Here is a 17666-nt window from a genome sequence, read left to right on the forward strand (position 1 = left end):
ACTCTGGGTCAAATCAATTAAATGAATGCTCACTGAATGCTTAGTATATGCCCAACACTGTGTCACACATGAAAAGTATGTTGAAATCTCATGGCATGGATTTCCAAGAAAACAAACAAACAAAAAGTACACTGAGAATAAGTAGTGGGTGCTTCTCTGGGTAAGAGAGGATTCTTAGGACCACTTCTGGGTCTGATTCAATTCAGCAAATTTCCTGCTTTAGAGATGATGCTAGGCTTTTCTAGATAGTGATGTAGAGAGATGATGCTGATGATCAGGGGAAGAGAGGCAGCAGGCATTAAGAGCAAGAGAAAGGTCATATATTTGTGGTAAAATAAACCAAGGTAGCCCGTGAAATCCAGAAATGGTGTGTAAAGATCACTCTATGGACTTTTAAAACTATTCCACATAATAACATGGTAGTAGAAAAACTACCCAAAGATTCAAGAGGGGAAGAGGGAAATGACCGCAATTCAAAAAATGCTAAGATTTTTTTTCTATCTTCAATGATTAAAAACTAAGAAACAATAAAAACATAAACGAGGAAACGGAGTTTACCAAAGCACAAAACACTAATATTAGAAACATCTTAAAGACTAAACTATGTTTTTTCAAAGTGAAAAGATAAGCACTACTTGGTAAGTTAGGCAAACATTCTTACAAGAGGCAATACAACAAAATGTATTTGACAACATGCAGCTAAATCCATGGATAGTTACTCCATAGTAGATTATTAAAGAGAATGCAATGGCACCCCACTCCAGTACTCTTGCCTGGAAAATCCCATGGATGGAGGAGCATGGTGGGCTGCAGTCCATGGGGTCGTGAAGGGTCGGACATGACTGAGCGACTTCACTTTCACTTTTCACTTTCATGCATTGGAAAAGGAAATGGCAACCCACTCCAGTGTTCTTACCTGGAGAATCCCAGGGGCAGGGGAGCCTGGTGGGCTGCCATCTATGGGGCTGCACAGAGTCGGACATGACTAAAGCAACGCAGCAGCAGCAATAGATTATTAACATAAAACATCATGAAGTTGTTACATAGATAAACTCTAGTATCTATCTCAGTGAGAGTACCACAGAGAGAAAACACAGCTATATAAGTCATGAACTTGCCGAATGTGGCTTTTTGATGTTCTCTTAAGTATATATAAGGGCTTCGCTGGTGGTTCGAATGGTAAAGAATCTGCCTGCAATGTGGGACACCCAGGTTCAATCCCTGGGTCAGGAAGATCCTCTGGAGAAGGGAATGACAACCCACTCCAGTATTTTTACCTGAAGAATTCCATGGACAGAGGAGCCTGGCTGGCTACAGTCCAAGGGGTTGCAAAGAGCAGGACATGACTGAGCAACTAACACTTTCACTGAGTATTTGTAAACACTTAATCTTTGACTCTAAAACTATAAAATATTTGTCACATAAAATCCTTTTGGAAAGTTTTATTAAAATCATCTTTGGTTGCTGAATCTATTTTCTGCTTAAGTGTTTTTCTTCATGAAAATACATAATTCTCATGAATATTTATATATTGTGCTTATGGGTAATGAGGACTTTATGACACTTTATGGGCACTTGCTACTGTGAATATAAAACATACTATCAATTTTGATAAGGGTAGAAAAAAATATTCATCTCCAAAAATGAGGGACAAAGGCAGCAGAAAGAAAATGTGTTTCACTGATAACAATGTGTTTCAGTTTGTAAGGTAATGGCAATTAACACTTCATAATACTCAATTATAATTTACCAAGAATAGTATTAACTACAATACCATGCACACATACTAAAAGTTAATGTGAATTACTCTTCCTAAAATGTATGGACTCAGGTCCATATATGTACTTTTATTAAGTAAAGTAATATTAAATAGTCAATTAAAATTCAAACATATATTTTTTACTTATAGTTTTTATATGTAATAAATGTACAATTTGGTAAGATTTTAGAATAAAATCTAGAAGTTAGAATCAATTTAGAATCAATTTAAAATAAAGAGAGGATATGATCAAAGCATTAAAGAATTTGTAATGGACAACAGTTATGAAAAATTTTGGAAAGTAAAATAATACAAATAAAATTCTATCAATTACATATCACTGCTCCACAATCAGATCTAAAGGACTATTTAGACCAGAGTAACTCACCATAAGAGAGTTCATCCTTAACACTGGAGGCAGGCACAAATGAGCCTAATATTTCACAATCTCACAGAATTCAGAAATTCAATCATTTAAAAAACAAAGTATGGAAAGTGAAATAAGTAACACTCAGTGAGGAACAATTATCAGTTTTATCTGTTTATATCCCAGGAAGAAATCAGTAAAGTATCAGAGTTCCTTTGTCTTAATAATTTCCATTGTTCATTCAAGCAGCCCCAGAGAATGCCCTCACTTAGTATAAGACAGGTTTAGATATAAGACCTGTTTCATGTACCCAACAAGCAATCTCAAGAGAGAAATGTACTGCCTGTCTGGAGCTTGTCCTCATCTCAGCTTGAGAAAAATGTTAGTCTTATCTCAGATGCTGACCATTCAATCAAGAGAATGAAAGGATAAGTGATTGTATGCCTACTATATATCAATGACGAGTGTGTGGTCATGCAGACACAAGCACATGTATGCACGCACGCACACACACACACACCCCTATGCCTTTACGCAAACTGTTAGGTCACAGTAAGAATCTCTAGAAATAACCTCATGGAGAAGAGAGAAGCACTTTTTCTTTCAACAAAATGTTAGTAAGAGCCTGCTAGGGATCAGTATATGAATTCAAAGTTGAATATGATAGAGAAAAAGAACAAATCTTTCCTGAGTACCTGTGATAAGTCAAGTGCCATATTACAGCCTTTGGTACATACATAATTAACCACAGTATATTTTATTAGTCAGTTTATAAATGAGGAATCTTAAGTTCAATGTTCTTAAAGATACTCATCCCAGATCACACAGCTTGGAAGGCACTGGGCCCTGATTCTATTTCTGGAAAGCTCTAAGGACTGTGTCACTTCTATGATACCACTCTATGTCTATACTCAAGGAGGTCATCAGTCATCTGAGTCAAGTTATATTGATAAGAATCATAAGGATGTAGATTCATCTTTCCTGATATTGCCTATCAGTTTCTAAAATAGTAATCCTACTTAAGGACCTTCAGTTTTGAGCTTTTCCAAATGACAGATCTAATTTTTGAGGAGCAGGGTAAATCATAGAATACATTAATTGCACAAGAAAGATTGAAGGCAGGAGGAGAAGGGGACGACAAAGCATGAGATGGTTGGATGGCATCACCAACTCAATGGACACGGGTTTGAGCAAACTCCAGGAGATAGTGGACAGAGAAGCCTGGCGTGCTGCAGTCCATGGGGTCACAAAGAGTCGGACATCACTGAGTGAGAGAACAACAACAATATATTTCAAAAATTATCAATTTTCTTCCAAAAGTGTAAGTTAATTTATAGAATAGAAAGTATTTACCTGGCACACTGCCATGGTTAATGATATTAATCTCTTTACAATACACTTTACTACTGGCAACCAATGTCCCAAAATTAACTTCTGGCTCAATTTCCAATTGACATGATGGAATCAACCTAGAAGAGGAGAAAAGAGGACCATATGATGAATTTTAACAAATATAATCTCATGGTTAAATCCACAGGGACTTTTATCTTAACTCCTTAAAAGAGACTTCAGTTTCCTTACAGGTCTGCTGGTGGGACATTTGTCAGTAAACAAAATTGTGAAATGAAGATACAAAAAAAGATAATGAGAGACATTTTAAATTTAAAAATCAGATTTTGTGCATAAATACATGGAATACTCTCCCAAGTACTCACCTTGAAAGGTTACCCATGTATCTCAATTTTTTTTTGCAGCTCAAAACATACTTGGAACTCTGTCTTGAAATCTCCACCTAAACCATACATTATTTTGCCCACCCCCCTCAGAAGGGGAGGGGGCATACATACACCATATGTTCTTTTGCCCCCTCTTTCAAAAGGGTACCAGTTATCTTAACAAAGTAAGTCGTTTGGATGATGCCATATCTGATGAAATAAAAGAAGGTGGGATACTATAAAATATAACTTGGAGACTAAGAAAAGGTGTAACAACAAAAGGATACAATTGATTTTTTATGTGCATATCTGTAGCACATGTTTTCATAAGCATTTAAAAAATCCATTCTAATCCTATATACATGTCTCATAAGGATATATATACACATATATGTTTTTAATCTGGATACTAGTTTAGTTTATAAGGCATCATTAAAAATATTATGCTGTTCAATATTAACAAATTTTCTGAAAAATAGGTAAATACTATGGCTCCTATGTTACAGATGAAAAACAAAAGACTTAAAAAGCCTAAATTATTTATCCAAGGAATTATCTAGATATAACATTGAGGAACTTAACCTTGAATCCATTTTGTTAGATTTCATGTACATTACCTTAGAAACCTAACAATGATGACAACAACATCAATAATAAATGTAGTAATAACAGATCTTTACTGAATCTTTAGGTTATATGCCAGACACATGAATTAATTCACTCCACTTAGGATACAACCTCCAAGATATTAATATATACATGCATGCATACAATCATATATACATACAAACATACCAAAATTCACAAATAAAAATACATGAAGAAAACATTCACAAATACTGTGTTACTCATTGATGGTCTGGGCCTTCTTTCTGGGATCTGTGTTTATACATGTTTTTGTATTATTGGATAGGTACAAACACTCCAGAAATCAGCTAGGACTGTCCTGTTTATGCTGCATATTCTAAGAAACACCCATGTTCTTCTCATAAAGAGACTGTAATTTTGTGACAGAAAAAGATCAATGACCTTGTACATCTCTTTACAATATACTTATATGTATATACATAATTGTGTTAATAAAGAGTTTATAAGATCTAAAAGAATAATAATGCAAACAATATAAAATGAAAAGCTAAACATTTTTTCAAGCTTTTTCTCTAGCTAGGTGTGAAAAAGAATCTTAATAATTTCTTGAAAATCTTTCACACATACACATACATATAAATGTACATACATGCATACACATATCCATGGTTTAAGGAGTAAGGGTGTGCTAATATGGTAATATTTAATAGTTTCTCTGGCTTTCCTACTGGTTTGTCTTCCTCTTGTATAAAAAAAATTCTCTGGCCCATATGAACCGCAACATGTCAAGACATTTGACCTCTAAGGATGAAAAGAATCAAGCCACCTATCAGGAGAAGTGCCTCTTGACTCCAAATGCTCTCTACAAAATGAGTTACCAGTTGAACCCTATCTAAGGGTCACCCTTGAAGGAAATTCTGGAGAAGGGAATGAATGACCAACACACTAATATCAAGTACCAGTTATCTCCAAACTTGGAAATGCTCTCAAAGCTAAATAAATACCTTCCAATGGTGCAAAGGAATAGCTCATTCCTTGCCTAAAATGTGTCAACTGTTTGATTCCTATGCAAAATGGGATGCTGTGCTAAAGCAGAATTTCTCAACATGGAGAACCCAAATAATTGGACATCTAAATTTAGTTCATGAAAGTGAAAAAAAAAAAAAAAACAAGGGAAACTATTAAAAGGTTTATATCTAATACTAATATTAATATTTCAATATCAATTCTGCTAGTGATGGGCAAATAGAAACAAAGAAAATACCTATAGAATCATATTTTGCTGTAAAAAGAAGAATTGTGCATGTATATATATATTAAAAATACCTAAAAATTCTATAATAGCTTTAACAGGTAATTTTATAATGAACAGAACTATACTTTTTTCAATGTAAAATGAAAAGCACAATGTCTTGGTCAAATAAATTAATTGTATTAAAGTTAATCTCCAAATCAGTTATTTAATTCTATATTATATTCATTATACTAATCCATATTCTTTAGCCAATCTCAGAAGAGCACCATTTTTATTTTCTTGAAGCCAAACGTCTGCATTATTTAAAATTCTGTGAAGCAAATACAGCAATAATTTAAAATTATATTAAAATGTGACTGCTAAGTCACTTCAGTCGTGTCCGACTCTGTGCGACCCCATAGATGGCAGCCCACCAGGCTCCCCCGTCCCTGGGATTCTCCAGGCAAGAACACTGGAGTGGGTTGCCATTTCCTTCTCCAATGCATGAAAGTGAAAAGTGAAAGTGAAGTCGCTCAGTCGTGTCCAACTCTTTGCGACCCCATGGACTGCAGCCCACCAGGCTCCTCCGTCCATGGGATTTCCCAGGCAAGAGTACTACTTCACTGGAAAGCTGGGGAAGATAGTCAGACAGATTTTGTTGGAGTGAGAATGAAAAGTATGATTGTGGAGACAGTAAAAATAGCATTTTAAAAATAAATCTTTCATCAAAAGGTACAGAAAATATGGCAGAAATAAAATAGGATGTGAATTCAAGGGAAATAAAAGAATACAAGCAATTGTTGAATATTTCTAAGTGATTTTAATAAAAAACAGAAAACTAGTCTTTCATATGTTTTGAAGACTACAATTTGCTAAAAAATTTGTTCTTGAAGTTCAGTTTAAGGATACTATAGATACAAAAAGCCCTACTAGAGAAAATAGAAAATATTACTATGACTCTTATTTTCATCTGAAAGATGCTCAAAATGTTAGCCTCAATTATGAACAATACATACCCAATTAGAGGGACCTCTATTGTTTTATTTCCTATTGAAATAAGAAGTTGATCACAAATGTCTTCATTCTTATCAGGATGATACTCCACCATAGCTGTTGTCTGAAGGCCAGAAGCAAGTGATTTATCCAGATTGGTCAAAATCAGTTTGAACTTCAGTGGAAGAAAAAATAATAATAATTACACATCTTAACTCCTAATAAGAAAATAATATGAGCAACTGTAGTAAGGAGTGCACATTATTTCAAGAGATATATAAGATACAGGCAATATTTCTGCCCTAATGATTCTATATGCTTCAGATACACTTTTAATGGTAAATGAACTGAAACTGAAAATGCAGTCAGTCGAGAAATATGTAAGTGTTCAAGGGCTCCTTTAGAAGTATGAGGTACTAAAAAACAGGAAAAAAAAAAAAGGGAAGAGAGCTGTGCCGAGTCACTCAGTCATCTCTGACTCTTTGCAACCCCACACACTGTAGCCTGCCAGGCTCCTCTGTTCATGGGGATTCTCAAGGCAAGAATACTGGAGTGGTTTGCCATGCCCCCCTCCAGGGTATCTTTGCAACCCAGGGATCGAACCCAGGTCTCCCACATTGCAGGCAGATTCTTTACCGTCTGAGCCACTCAATATACACCTTTAGAAGTATGAGGTTCTAGGAAAAGGGAATACTAATCTAATAAAAGTATCATTCAATCTAAATACATATATAACATACATGTACAAGCACACATGCATTCATAAATACATATAGTATTTTATATACTTTTTGCATGAGGACTTGGACTTCAGAACGTGGAGGAAATACAAAAAGGAATAGACCAAGGAAAAAGAACTTTTGTTACTTTTGTTCTTGAAAAACATTTGCTAGACTCCAGGAAGACCTGAAGAGGGAAAGAGAAGAACTTCTATGTATTAAGTACTTCTGGTAGGTCAAGCATTCGACAACTATTAGCTCACTTAATATACTTCTACAGCCCTGTAAGGCTGATATTAAGGCTCCCAGTGTACAGATGAGAAACTAGGGCCTGTAGGTTCAAGAGTGTCAGTGAGGACTTAAAACATACATCTATCTGACTCTAAAACTTAAGCTCTTTCCCCACAACTAGAAACTCCTGAATATATAATCTCTTAAAAGAAGCATATTATATATCCTTTGAAAATTACATAATGTTTAAGCCAGGGACTAATCAGGTGTCATATGCGTGGTGCAGACCAAAGTATCATGAAAATCCAAGAGAAAACATGATAACTGTGGGCTAGGAATGAGCACATTCAATGCAGGTTTAGAGGATGGATGTATAGGGTAGAGAAGAAGCAAGAAAGATGCTCCCTATGGAGGCAGGGATATCTTAGGCACATGCAGAGAAAAGAATAAGCAAAATAATCTTTCAGCAGGGAGCTAATAAGCTAGTCTAGCTGGGCAAAGAGCTTCAATGAGTAACAATGGAGGTCAAGTTGAAATTAACTATTCAGGGCTTTTAATGCCAGACTGAGTACAAGCAGTGCTTTCCAGCAATGAGGGTAATAAGAGTACTGGAAAGATGTGTTGATACAATTGGTTTGAAAGTGTCATCCTTCCAGCAAACAATAACTCTGAGACCTCATAACTACCACAGCCCAACTTTCAACCCTCATCAATTACTTAAAAAAACAAGGGATAAGTATAGGCCTTTGGGTGCCGAAAGTCCACATAGCAGGTTTGATCATTTTCCTTTATAAAAGAAGGACAAGGAGTGCTTCAGCAGCACATACCCAAACTACAAGTTTCTAAGCACTCTGGGTGGTCTGCAAAGGTGTCAAAGGCACCAAATCTACTCTTAGGAACTTATCATGTGACCACTGAGGTGAAAGTAACACTTAGCAGACACAAGTAACTCTAATGAATGTCTGTATATGCAATTAGTATCCAGTAGTCGTGTCCGACTCTTTGCAACACCATGAATCCCAGCACGCCAGGCCTCCCTGTCTATCACCAACTCCCGGAGTTCACTCAGACTCACTTCCATCGAGTGGGTGATGCCATCCAGCCATCTCATCCTCTGTCGTCCCCTTCTCCTCCTGCCCCCAATCCCTCCCAGCATCAGAGTCTTTTCCAATGAGTCAACTCTTCGCATGAGGTGGCCAAAGTACTGGAGTTTCAGCTTTACGATCATTCCTTCCAAAGAAATCCCAGGGCTGGTCTCCTTCATAATGGACTGGTTGGATCTCCTTGCAGTCCAAGGGACTCTCAAGAGTCTTCTCCAACACCACAGTTCAAAAGCATCAATTCTTTGGTGCTCAGCTCTCTTCACAGTCCAACTCTCACATCCATATATGACCACTGGAAAAACCAATAGCCTTGACTAGACGGACCTTTGTTGGCAAAATAATGTCTCTGTTTTTCAATATGCTATCTAGGTTGGTCACAACTGAACTGAACTGAACTGAGGGGAGAAAGAGACATGACTGAAGCTACTTAGCGTGCATGCATGCATTGGAGAAGGAAATGGCAACCCACTCCAGTGTTCTTGCCTGGAGAATCCCAGGGACGGGGGAGCCTGGTGGGCTGCCATCTATGGGGTCACACAGAGTTAGACACGACTGAAGCGACATAGCAGCAGCAGCAGCAGTGGGGAGAAAGAATTTGGAGATAAGAGAAGATTTGTTTGAGAAAAATGAAAACTCACTTTTGGCTCTCAGAGATGGACAGGATTTGGAAGGCGGTGATTCTTACAGGAGGGAAGAATAAAAACATGGGTCAAAAGAAAAGGAAGTCTGAGCTAACATGGGTAAGAGGACAATGACAAGAAAGACTGGCCTGACAGAACCAGAGGCCACAAGAGTCAGCAGAACACTGAAGATAGGACTGGGTCTTAGTTTTCTAACAGCAACCCACAGTAGGTGGCATACATCACCGCATACGGCAAATAGTAGGTAATGTGGGACCTCAGAAAACAAACTGGAAAACAAGCACTGATGCATGTTAAGAGAATTGTTTCCTAAGTAACTACAATAGTGATGACGGCAATGCTCTTTACATAGCACCCTGTTTTTTGTTTCCTCCAAGACAGCTAATATATTTTTTACTAATCTATCCCTTCCTTAATTCCCTTTACACCTAGGAAGGTCCAGGAATACACATCATGATCTAGCAACAAATATAAGTTCACACTGATATCGAGCTCATGGCTTTCGCCTCTAACTAGTAAACCTGTCTGGCCATTCTCTTGCTAATGTCAAGACCTGTGTTCTAAATAAAAATCACACTAAAATAAAATATATTATTTTTCTTCTGACTGCACAAAAACCGCTCATACAAGTGTCTCCTGCTGCTGCTGCTAAGTCACTTCAATCGTGTCCGACTCTGGTGACCCCCATAGACATCCATGAAATAGTGTTTGCCCACATCTGGGATTTACTGCCAACTTGACTTTTAAAAGAAAATATATTCAGATGAACATTCAATTGTTTAATAAATATGTAGTGAATTAGTGAAATAATAAATGATTTCTCTAATTTTACAGTGTTTGTAGCAATCAGGTATTTCCTAATTTAAAGGGTTAGGCTCTGCATGATTTTATTACAAAATAAACACATTACTACTGTCAAAACATGTAAATACAAAAATCCATAAAGAATGATTCCATTTATATGAAACTCAAGAACTGACTATTAATCTGGTTCATTACAAGTCAGTATAGTGGTCACCTACCTCCATGGGGTGATTACTCCAGGTACTACAGAGAAACTTCTGTAGTGTTGGAAATATTCTATGATTTGATCTAAGTGGTAGCTACATGGAGATGCTATGCTATGCTAAGTCGCTTCAGTGGTGTCCGACTCTGTGCGACCCCATACACGGCAGCCCACCAGGCTCCGCCGTCCCTGGGATTCTCCAGGCAAGAATACTGGAGTGGGTTGCCATTTCCTTCTCCAATGCATGAAAGTGAAAAGTGAAAGTGAAGTTGCTCAGTCGTGTCCGACTCTTAGCAACCCCATGGACTGCAGCCTACCAGGCTCCTCTGTCCATGGATTTTCCAGGCAAGATTACTGGAGTGGGGTGTCATTGCCTTCTCCGACATGGAGATAAATGGAGATAAATGCATATAAAAATTCATCAAGCTTTACTTTCAGTTTCTGTGCACTTTAGGGTAGGTAAATAGTACATCAGTTTTTTAAGTGTAAAAAGTAGAGCATAAGACTGGCCTGACTGAACCATAGGCCACACGGGTCAACAAAACACTGAAGACAGGACTGTGTATTCATTTTCTAACAGCAACCCACAGTAGTTAGAAACATATGTAATTTTAAGTGAACCTTTCCATATCTGCATGTAGAAGTCCAGCTGCATTCAGTATCATTATTAGGACTATTTCAGGAGAAAATGCAGTTATGCATCACTTACATATCAAAAATTATCTTCACCTGTCCTATATCAAGTCTCCCTGAGAACCTGTGATCATAATAAATTAATATCCATTTATTCACACAGATAGTCTAAAATAACAGTGACAGATGAAGTTCTGTCAATTTTTAAATCAAAAGAAAGGTGAAAAGATAGGGATAGCCTCTTAGAACATTAATTTTGCTGATTATTCAACTTGTACTAACTCCCTCATTAGTTTTGTTTTGTTTTGTTTTTGGTCGCTGCCATCTCACCAGGGATCAAACCTGTGACCCCTGCAGTAGAAGCATGGAGTCTTAACTACTGGACCACCAGGGAAGTCCCCTCCCTCATTAATTTCTAAGTTTTTTGAGGGCAGAACTATCTCCATTTTACATGCTACTTTCTATTTTGTAGCAGTTGCTAAACAAAAGTTTGTTACAGTATGAAATAATAAACCTTCCTGCTATCCTACAGTAGCTGGAGTAATCAGGCACTTTATGACCCAAAGGGGAGTTAATAGAGAATAAGTTGTCATAATTCTACAACATTATAAAGCATAGATTCTTGGCTGTTAAAGAGGAGAGACGCATAAAATCCTCTTCCCTGTTTTCCCCAAACTCCAAATGAAGGAACTGGGAGATTCCAGATCGACTTTCCTCCCCTGTCTCCCAGCCCCAAACAAAAAGGGGGGGGGTGGCGGGGGGAGAAACAAACAAACAAAAAGGCCAGCCCACCAAATCACCGCTTCACAGGAAGCTCAATCCTGCCCGCACCCTCCCCAGGCCCTCCTGAGGCCCTGCTCTGAACTCCCCTGGGTGTGTTACCTGTGGCTTGACAGGCTCCTGAAAATGGATTTTCTGGCTGCTTCGGCCGAGATTTTGTACGGTAAGTGGGAGGCGGTAGACCCTCCCTGCCACCGCGTTCCGAAATTTCATTTCCGACGGGGTCACCCGCAGCTTCATGTCCTTCTTTGTGGTGTCCAAGTCCCGGGCCACGAGGGAGCTCCTCTCGGTCTCCATGGCCGTGCTCTATGTAGCCCGCAAACCGTCGCGGACTTGACCACCGACTAGCGTGGACGCCGTCGCTAGGCAACCGCCCGACGCCACGCGATCTCCTCCAGCCCAGCCGGCTTTGGCGCCGCCCAAGCTGCGCGAGTTGGCAACCTCACAGAGGCTGCAAGCTTCTGGTGAAAGTACCCAGTATCCCAGGTGTCATCAGAATAACTGTAAAACGTGCTTTGGTCACCCAAATCCCAGCCTGGCAGGATTTTAAGAGGCCACTGGCGGGGCGGGCATTTTCCTAGACCTCTCAAGATTAAACTTAAAGAGCAGTGAAAGTATGTGCCCAAGTACGAAACAGGATGTAACAGTAACGGAGGAAGGCAATGGAAACACAGCCAGATCCCCCTGACTCTCGCTCAGTTGCCTTAGGCTAATGTTTCTAAAAATCTACTAGCAATCCTCTGGGTTTTTGTTAAAATTCATAATCTGTTTTCAGTAGATCTGGGTCAGGGCCTAACACAGTTCCAGGTGATTCCAATGGTGCAGGTTCAAGGACCACACACTGAAGAGAGGCTATAAAAATTTTAAGTCGTCTAGGTTTAAGTTTCTTCATTTGTGAAAGAAGGCGCTGCTCAGAAGATTCAGATCAAACATCTTCATGGCTATTTATCTGAGCACCTTTCCAACAGGTCTAAATTCACACTGTCCAATCCATAATCTCTCCTCATCTTTCATCTGCTGTGGTAGTCCTTGGTTTCAAAACATTAGGTGAGTGCCATTTCCCTGACTTAATTGCCTCTGATAACTTCACAACAGTTTCTTCCACAGACCTTTATTAATTTGCAGCCAAGCAGTGCAGAAATGGCTTCCCCCTCCACCCCTTATTTTAAAAACCATATAGAATTTCCCACTCACATAAAAATTTATTTATAATTAGATGCTTTCATTTCCTCACTGCCATGGCACATGACTATCACTCTGAATGGACTAGCCTTTCCATCTCCTGGTCAAACAGTTACTCATCCTTCAGGACCTAAATATCTTTGTAGAAAACTTTCCCACAATTGTTTTACAAGATTCTCACAGTTCTAAGATGATCAGTAAGTTATTACTTCACTATAAAGACAATTTTTAAAATTTCTTGGAATTGTCAATAGTTGAAAATAGTGGAAGTAGTGGTGGTGGACATTGTGATTTACAGATTCTTATGAACTGAATAAAAGCCCCTGCATAATTTTTCAGATTTTTCTATATTATGACTTCACAAGTGGGAGATGTGAGTCACACCTGGATTTTTGTGCTAATCACTACTATGGTATCACAGTACAAATCCGGTGTGTATCTTGTAGCCCCTATGCAGGACACCTCTACAGCACAGAGAAGACAACAGCAGCCCAGGGAACTTGACTGAATCAAGACCACAGTCCATACAGAGCCCTGTCATCAACTTCTGCCAAAACTGGAAATTCCAAAGAGGTCTCAAAATTGCCTACTGCCCATTCTCAAGCAGACTGTCTCAAGTCTAGACTTCTGTATGGATCCTAAAGATACAGTGATTCAAATCAAATGCTGAACAATGTTTCCCTGTTCTGTTCAAACTCTCATCAACAATGTCACATAGCTCTCTCCAACTTCCCCACGCCTACAGCTCAATCTGTTGCCCTTAGTAACTATAATTAAACCTTCTTGAGTTTTTACCTTTTTTTTTTAACCTACCCTAAATGTAAACTTTAGATAAAGTACTCTTAACACGTGCATCATGTGTTTAACTCCAAAGTATCTTATCCAAATTCTATTATCAAATAATGGACATATGAAGGCATAGTTGGGTGAATTGTAGGTTTTTAGTCAAAATTTTAAACTATTCATGATTATGTAGTTACTTTAAGGTTGGACAAATAACAAGAGATTTTTACATAACAGTGATAAAAAATATAAACAGTACCTTTTCTCTGTGTGTGTGTGTGTATAATTTTCTAATATGGAGGCTTCATGGAGAATAATTTTCATTATATATCATGGGTGAAATGTGTGTGTGTTCATCTTTGCCAGATTTCCAAGGCAGCATGGTTGGCAGGACTTTTATATAAAAATCAAAGTAGGCACTCTGACTGGAACACTTTATATATTATAAATAAGGTTTAATTTTATTCCTCATTATACTAATGATGAACTAACTAAAATGAGGACTTGAAGATTAAGTGGACATGCTAAATGTTCCCTGCAGACTTGCCATTCTTCTACTCTGAATTAGTTTAAGAGAAAAAAATGTAACTCCTATCAATTAACCATAAATTTTGCCATGTGAAACAGATATCAGAAGTCCTACTTCATACTTAACTAGTGGAAACTCTAATGGTGAATGTGTGTGTTAGTGTGTGTTAGTCTCTCAGTCGTGTCCATCTCTTTGTGACCTCATGGACTGTAGCCCACCAGACTCCTCTGTCCATGGGATTCTCCAGGCAAGAATAGTGAAGTGGGTAGTCATGCCTTCCTCCAGGGGATTTTCCTGACCCAGCGATCAAACTAGGGTCTCCTGCATTGCAGATGGATTCTTTACCATCTGAGCCACCAGGGAAGCCCCTAATGGTGGGTAGAATCTCTGAACACCAAGGAAGGGATAACAAGAGGAAGTAAGTGAAATGATCCCTAGTAAAATTTTTGGATGTTTGTGTCTATACATCTTTAAGGGACTGAAAAAAGTTGATGACAAAGGGAAAAAGGGGAAACACCGGATATTATTTTGATAATTTAAAATCTTCAAAAGTTCCATATCATTTTTTGAAAAGAGTTTGAATGAAATCCAGGAAAATATATTACAGTGGTTAGAATATTGACTAAGAAACAGGAGTTATTGTGAGAGGGCAAAAAGAACTCTCTTAAGTACAAGAGTATTAAAAGTGTGGTAACCATCATGTTTATAAAATAATTTAAAAGTCGATAATACACAATGAGATTCACTGCTGCTGCTGCTGCTAAGTCGCTTCAGTCGTGTCCGACTCTGTGCGACCCCATAGACAGCAGCCCACCAGGCTCCCCCGTCCCTGGGATTCTCCAGGCAAGTACACTGGAGTGGGTTACCATTTAAAGTTACATATAAAAAATTCTTCACGATAATGAAAAGCCATGCCACTAAGAATAGATTGACTAGACTAATGTCTGAATAGAGTAGAATAGCATTAATTACTTGGCAGAAACATAAACAGAAAAATTACCATTTTCACAAAGCATATAGTGAATGACATAAAGCAACTAACCAACCCAGGTCAAAGGATACAAGTTTCTCTATCACTAAAAGCAAGTGTGTCTTACTATACCCAGATGTCATTGCAGAGATTGCTAATTGTGCCTCAGTAGTCATTTATATACATTTTCCATTTACATAAATTTTCCATTTACTGTGGAAAATTCTTAAAGAGATGGGAATGCCAGACCACCTTACCTGTCTCCTGAGAAACTTGTATGCAGGTCAAGAAGCAATAGTTATAACTAGACATGAAACAATGGACTGGTTCCAAATTGGGAAAAGAATATGACAAAGCTGTATATTGTCTCCCTGATTATTTAACTTATATGCAGAATACATCATGCAAAATGCCAGGCTGGATGAATCACAAGCTGCAATCAATATAGCTGGGAGAAATATCAACAACCTCAGATATGCAGATGATACCACTCTAATGACAGAAAGTGAAGAGGAACTAAAGAGCCTCTTAATGAGGGTGAAAGAGGAAAGTGAAAAAGCGGGCTTAAAACTCAACATTTAAAAATTAAGATCATGGCATCTGGTCCCATAACTTCATAGCAAATAGATGGGGAATATGTGGAAACAGTGACAGTATTTCCTCAGGTTCCAAAATCACTGCAGATGGTGACCACAGCCTGAAATTAAAAGACACTTGCTACTTGGAAAGAAAGTTACATATCTGAGGTTGTTGATATTTCTCCCAGCTGTATTGATTCCAGCTTGTGATTCATCCAGCCTGGCATTCTGCATGATGTATTCTGCATAAACCTAGACAGTGTATTAAAAAGCAGAGACATCACTTTGCTGACAAATGTCTGTGAAATCAAAGATCTGTATGGTTTTTCCAGTAGTCATGTACGGATGTGAGTTGGACCATAAGGAAGGCTGAGCACTGAAGAATTGATGCTTTAAAACTGTGGTGCTGGAGAAGGCTCTTGAGAGTCCCAAAGCAGTCAAACCTTACAGAATCAACCCTGAATATTCATTGGAAGGACTAATGCTGAAGCTCCAATACTTTGGCCACCTGATGCAAAGAGCTGACTTATGGGAAAAGACTCTGATGCTGGGAAAGATTGAAGGCAGGAGGAGAAAACAGATAGCAGAGGATGAGATGGTTAGATAGCATCACCGACTCAATGGACATGAATTTGAGCAAACTCCAGAAGATAGTGAAGGACAGGGAAGCCTGATGACTGAACAAGTAGTGTGCTTCCTTCCTTATAGAAGATATAATGACAAATACACACACTGAAAGATATACAACATCGTTCATTGTTGTTGTTGTTGTTGTTCAGTCGCTAAGTTGTATCCGACTCGTTGCAACCCCATGGACTGTAGCACACCATGCCTCCCTGTCCCTCACCATCTCCCCAAGTTCGCCCAAGTTCATGTCCATTGAATCAGTGATGCTATCCAACTGTCTTATCCTCTGTTGCCCTCTTCTCCTTTTGCCTTCAATCTTTCCTAGCATCAGGGTCTTTTCCAATGAGTCAGCTGTTCACATCAGGTGTTCAAAGTATTGGATCTTCAGCTTCAGCATCAGTGCTGATGCTGAAATGTACCCTGGTATAAAAGTGATATATTGATCCAGAAAAACTCAACATCATTTAATGAATAATTACCAATAATAATTACAAAATACAGTCCCTCAAAAGTTTTATTTAGTGCTGCATTAGCTGCACTTAGCAATTGGACATAAATTCTCTCGATAGCACTTTCCCTTATTTTTTCCCTGGGAATTTCTTGTTGAGATTCAATACTTCTGTAAAAGACATTATCAGTTTCATACACTGACTTACCTATTTTTTCTCTTCCATTTGTATTCATAATTGCATTTCTCTGTTATTGTTTAATATATCGAGGAAACTGCTTGAAATTTTTATTAAAAATAAATATTTTAATTATCTTTCATTCTTTTTCACAATTCCAACATACCCTGTGTTTTTGCCCTTTCCCTTTGTCCTACATATTCAATTCCACTTTCCTCATTTCTTCCTTTAACTTTATGCTTTGGCTGAAGTAAAAATTGCCATTTCTTTCTGTCCTTTTATTTGAGTTCAGTATTTGATTGGTGAACCACATAGCACCACGGCTTTAGACAGGGCTAGTCTCATAGTATAGGCTTTGAATCAAATTTTATTGGGCAATAAGAAACTGATGTTTATTGAACTATAAAATGCAACCACCATCCAATCAGGACCTGATAAATGTGACTAGTTGAAGACTGAAATCAATGTGAAAAAAAGTCTCCAAGTGGTGATTATGAAAGGTATTGTTCATCAAAAGATTTAAGATACCTTCATTCCTCAACTCATTTATATCTCTATATATACTTTATTTCCTGTTTGACCCCAGTGAACCCCAAAACCCC

At 38.1% G+C, this 17666-nt stretch overlaps 1 protein-coding gene across 3 annotated transcripts in view; it reads right to left on the reverse strand.

Annotated features, from left to right (window-relative positions):
* CFAP47 (cilia and flagella associated protein 47) overlaps nt 1–12154 on the reverse strand; it is a 502646-nt gene extending 490492 nt beyond the window's left edge. For 2 of the 3 annotated variants that reach the window (XM_024988430.2, XM_015461736.3), the window contains exons 1-3: nt 11872–12154; nt 6680–6831; nt 3480–3595 (exon numbers count right to left, since the gene is read on the reverse strand). In XM_024988430.2, coding sequence (XP_024844198.1) covers nt 3480–3595; nt 6680–6831; nt 11872–12066 — 463 coding nt within the window. In that variant the 5' untranslated portion in view covers nt 12067–12154. The remainder of the gene's footprint in view (nt 1–3479; nt 3596–6679; nt 6832–11871) is intronic. The other variant, XM_059883840.1, reaches the window with a different exon arrangement.
* Between the last annotated feature and the right edge of the window lie 5512 nt (nt 12155–17666).

Source organism: Bos taurus, chromosome X (assembly GCF_002263795.3).
Source record: "Bos taurus isolate L1 Dominette 01449 registration number 42190680 breed Hereford chromosome X, ARS-UCD2.0, whole genome shotgun sequence".
NCBI classification, from domain to species: domain Eukaryota; kingdom Metazoa; phylum Chordata; class Mammalia; order Artiodactyla; family Bovidae; genus Bos; species Bos taurus.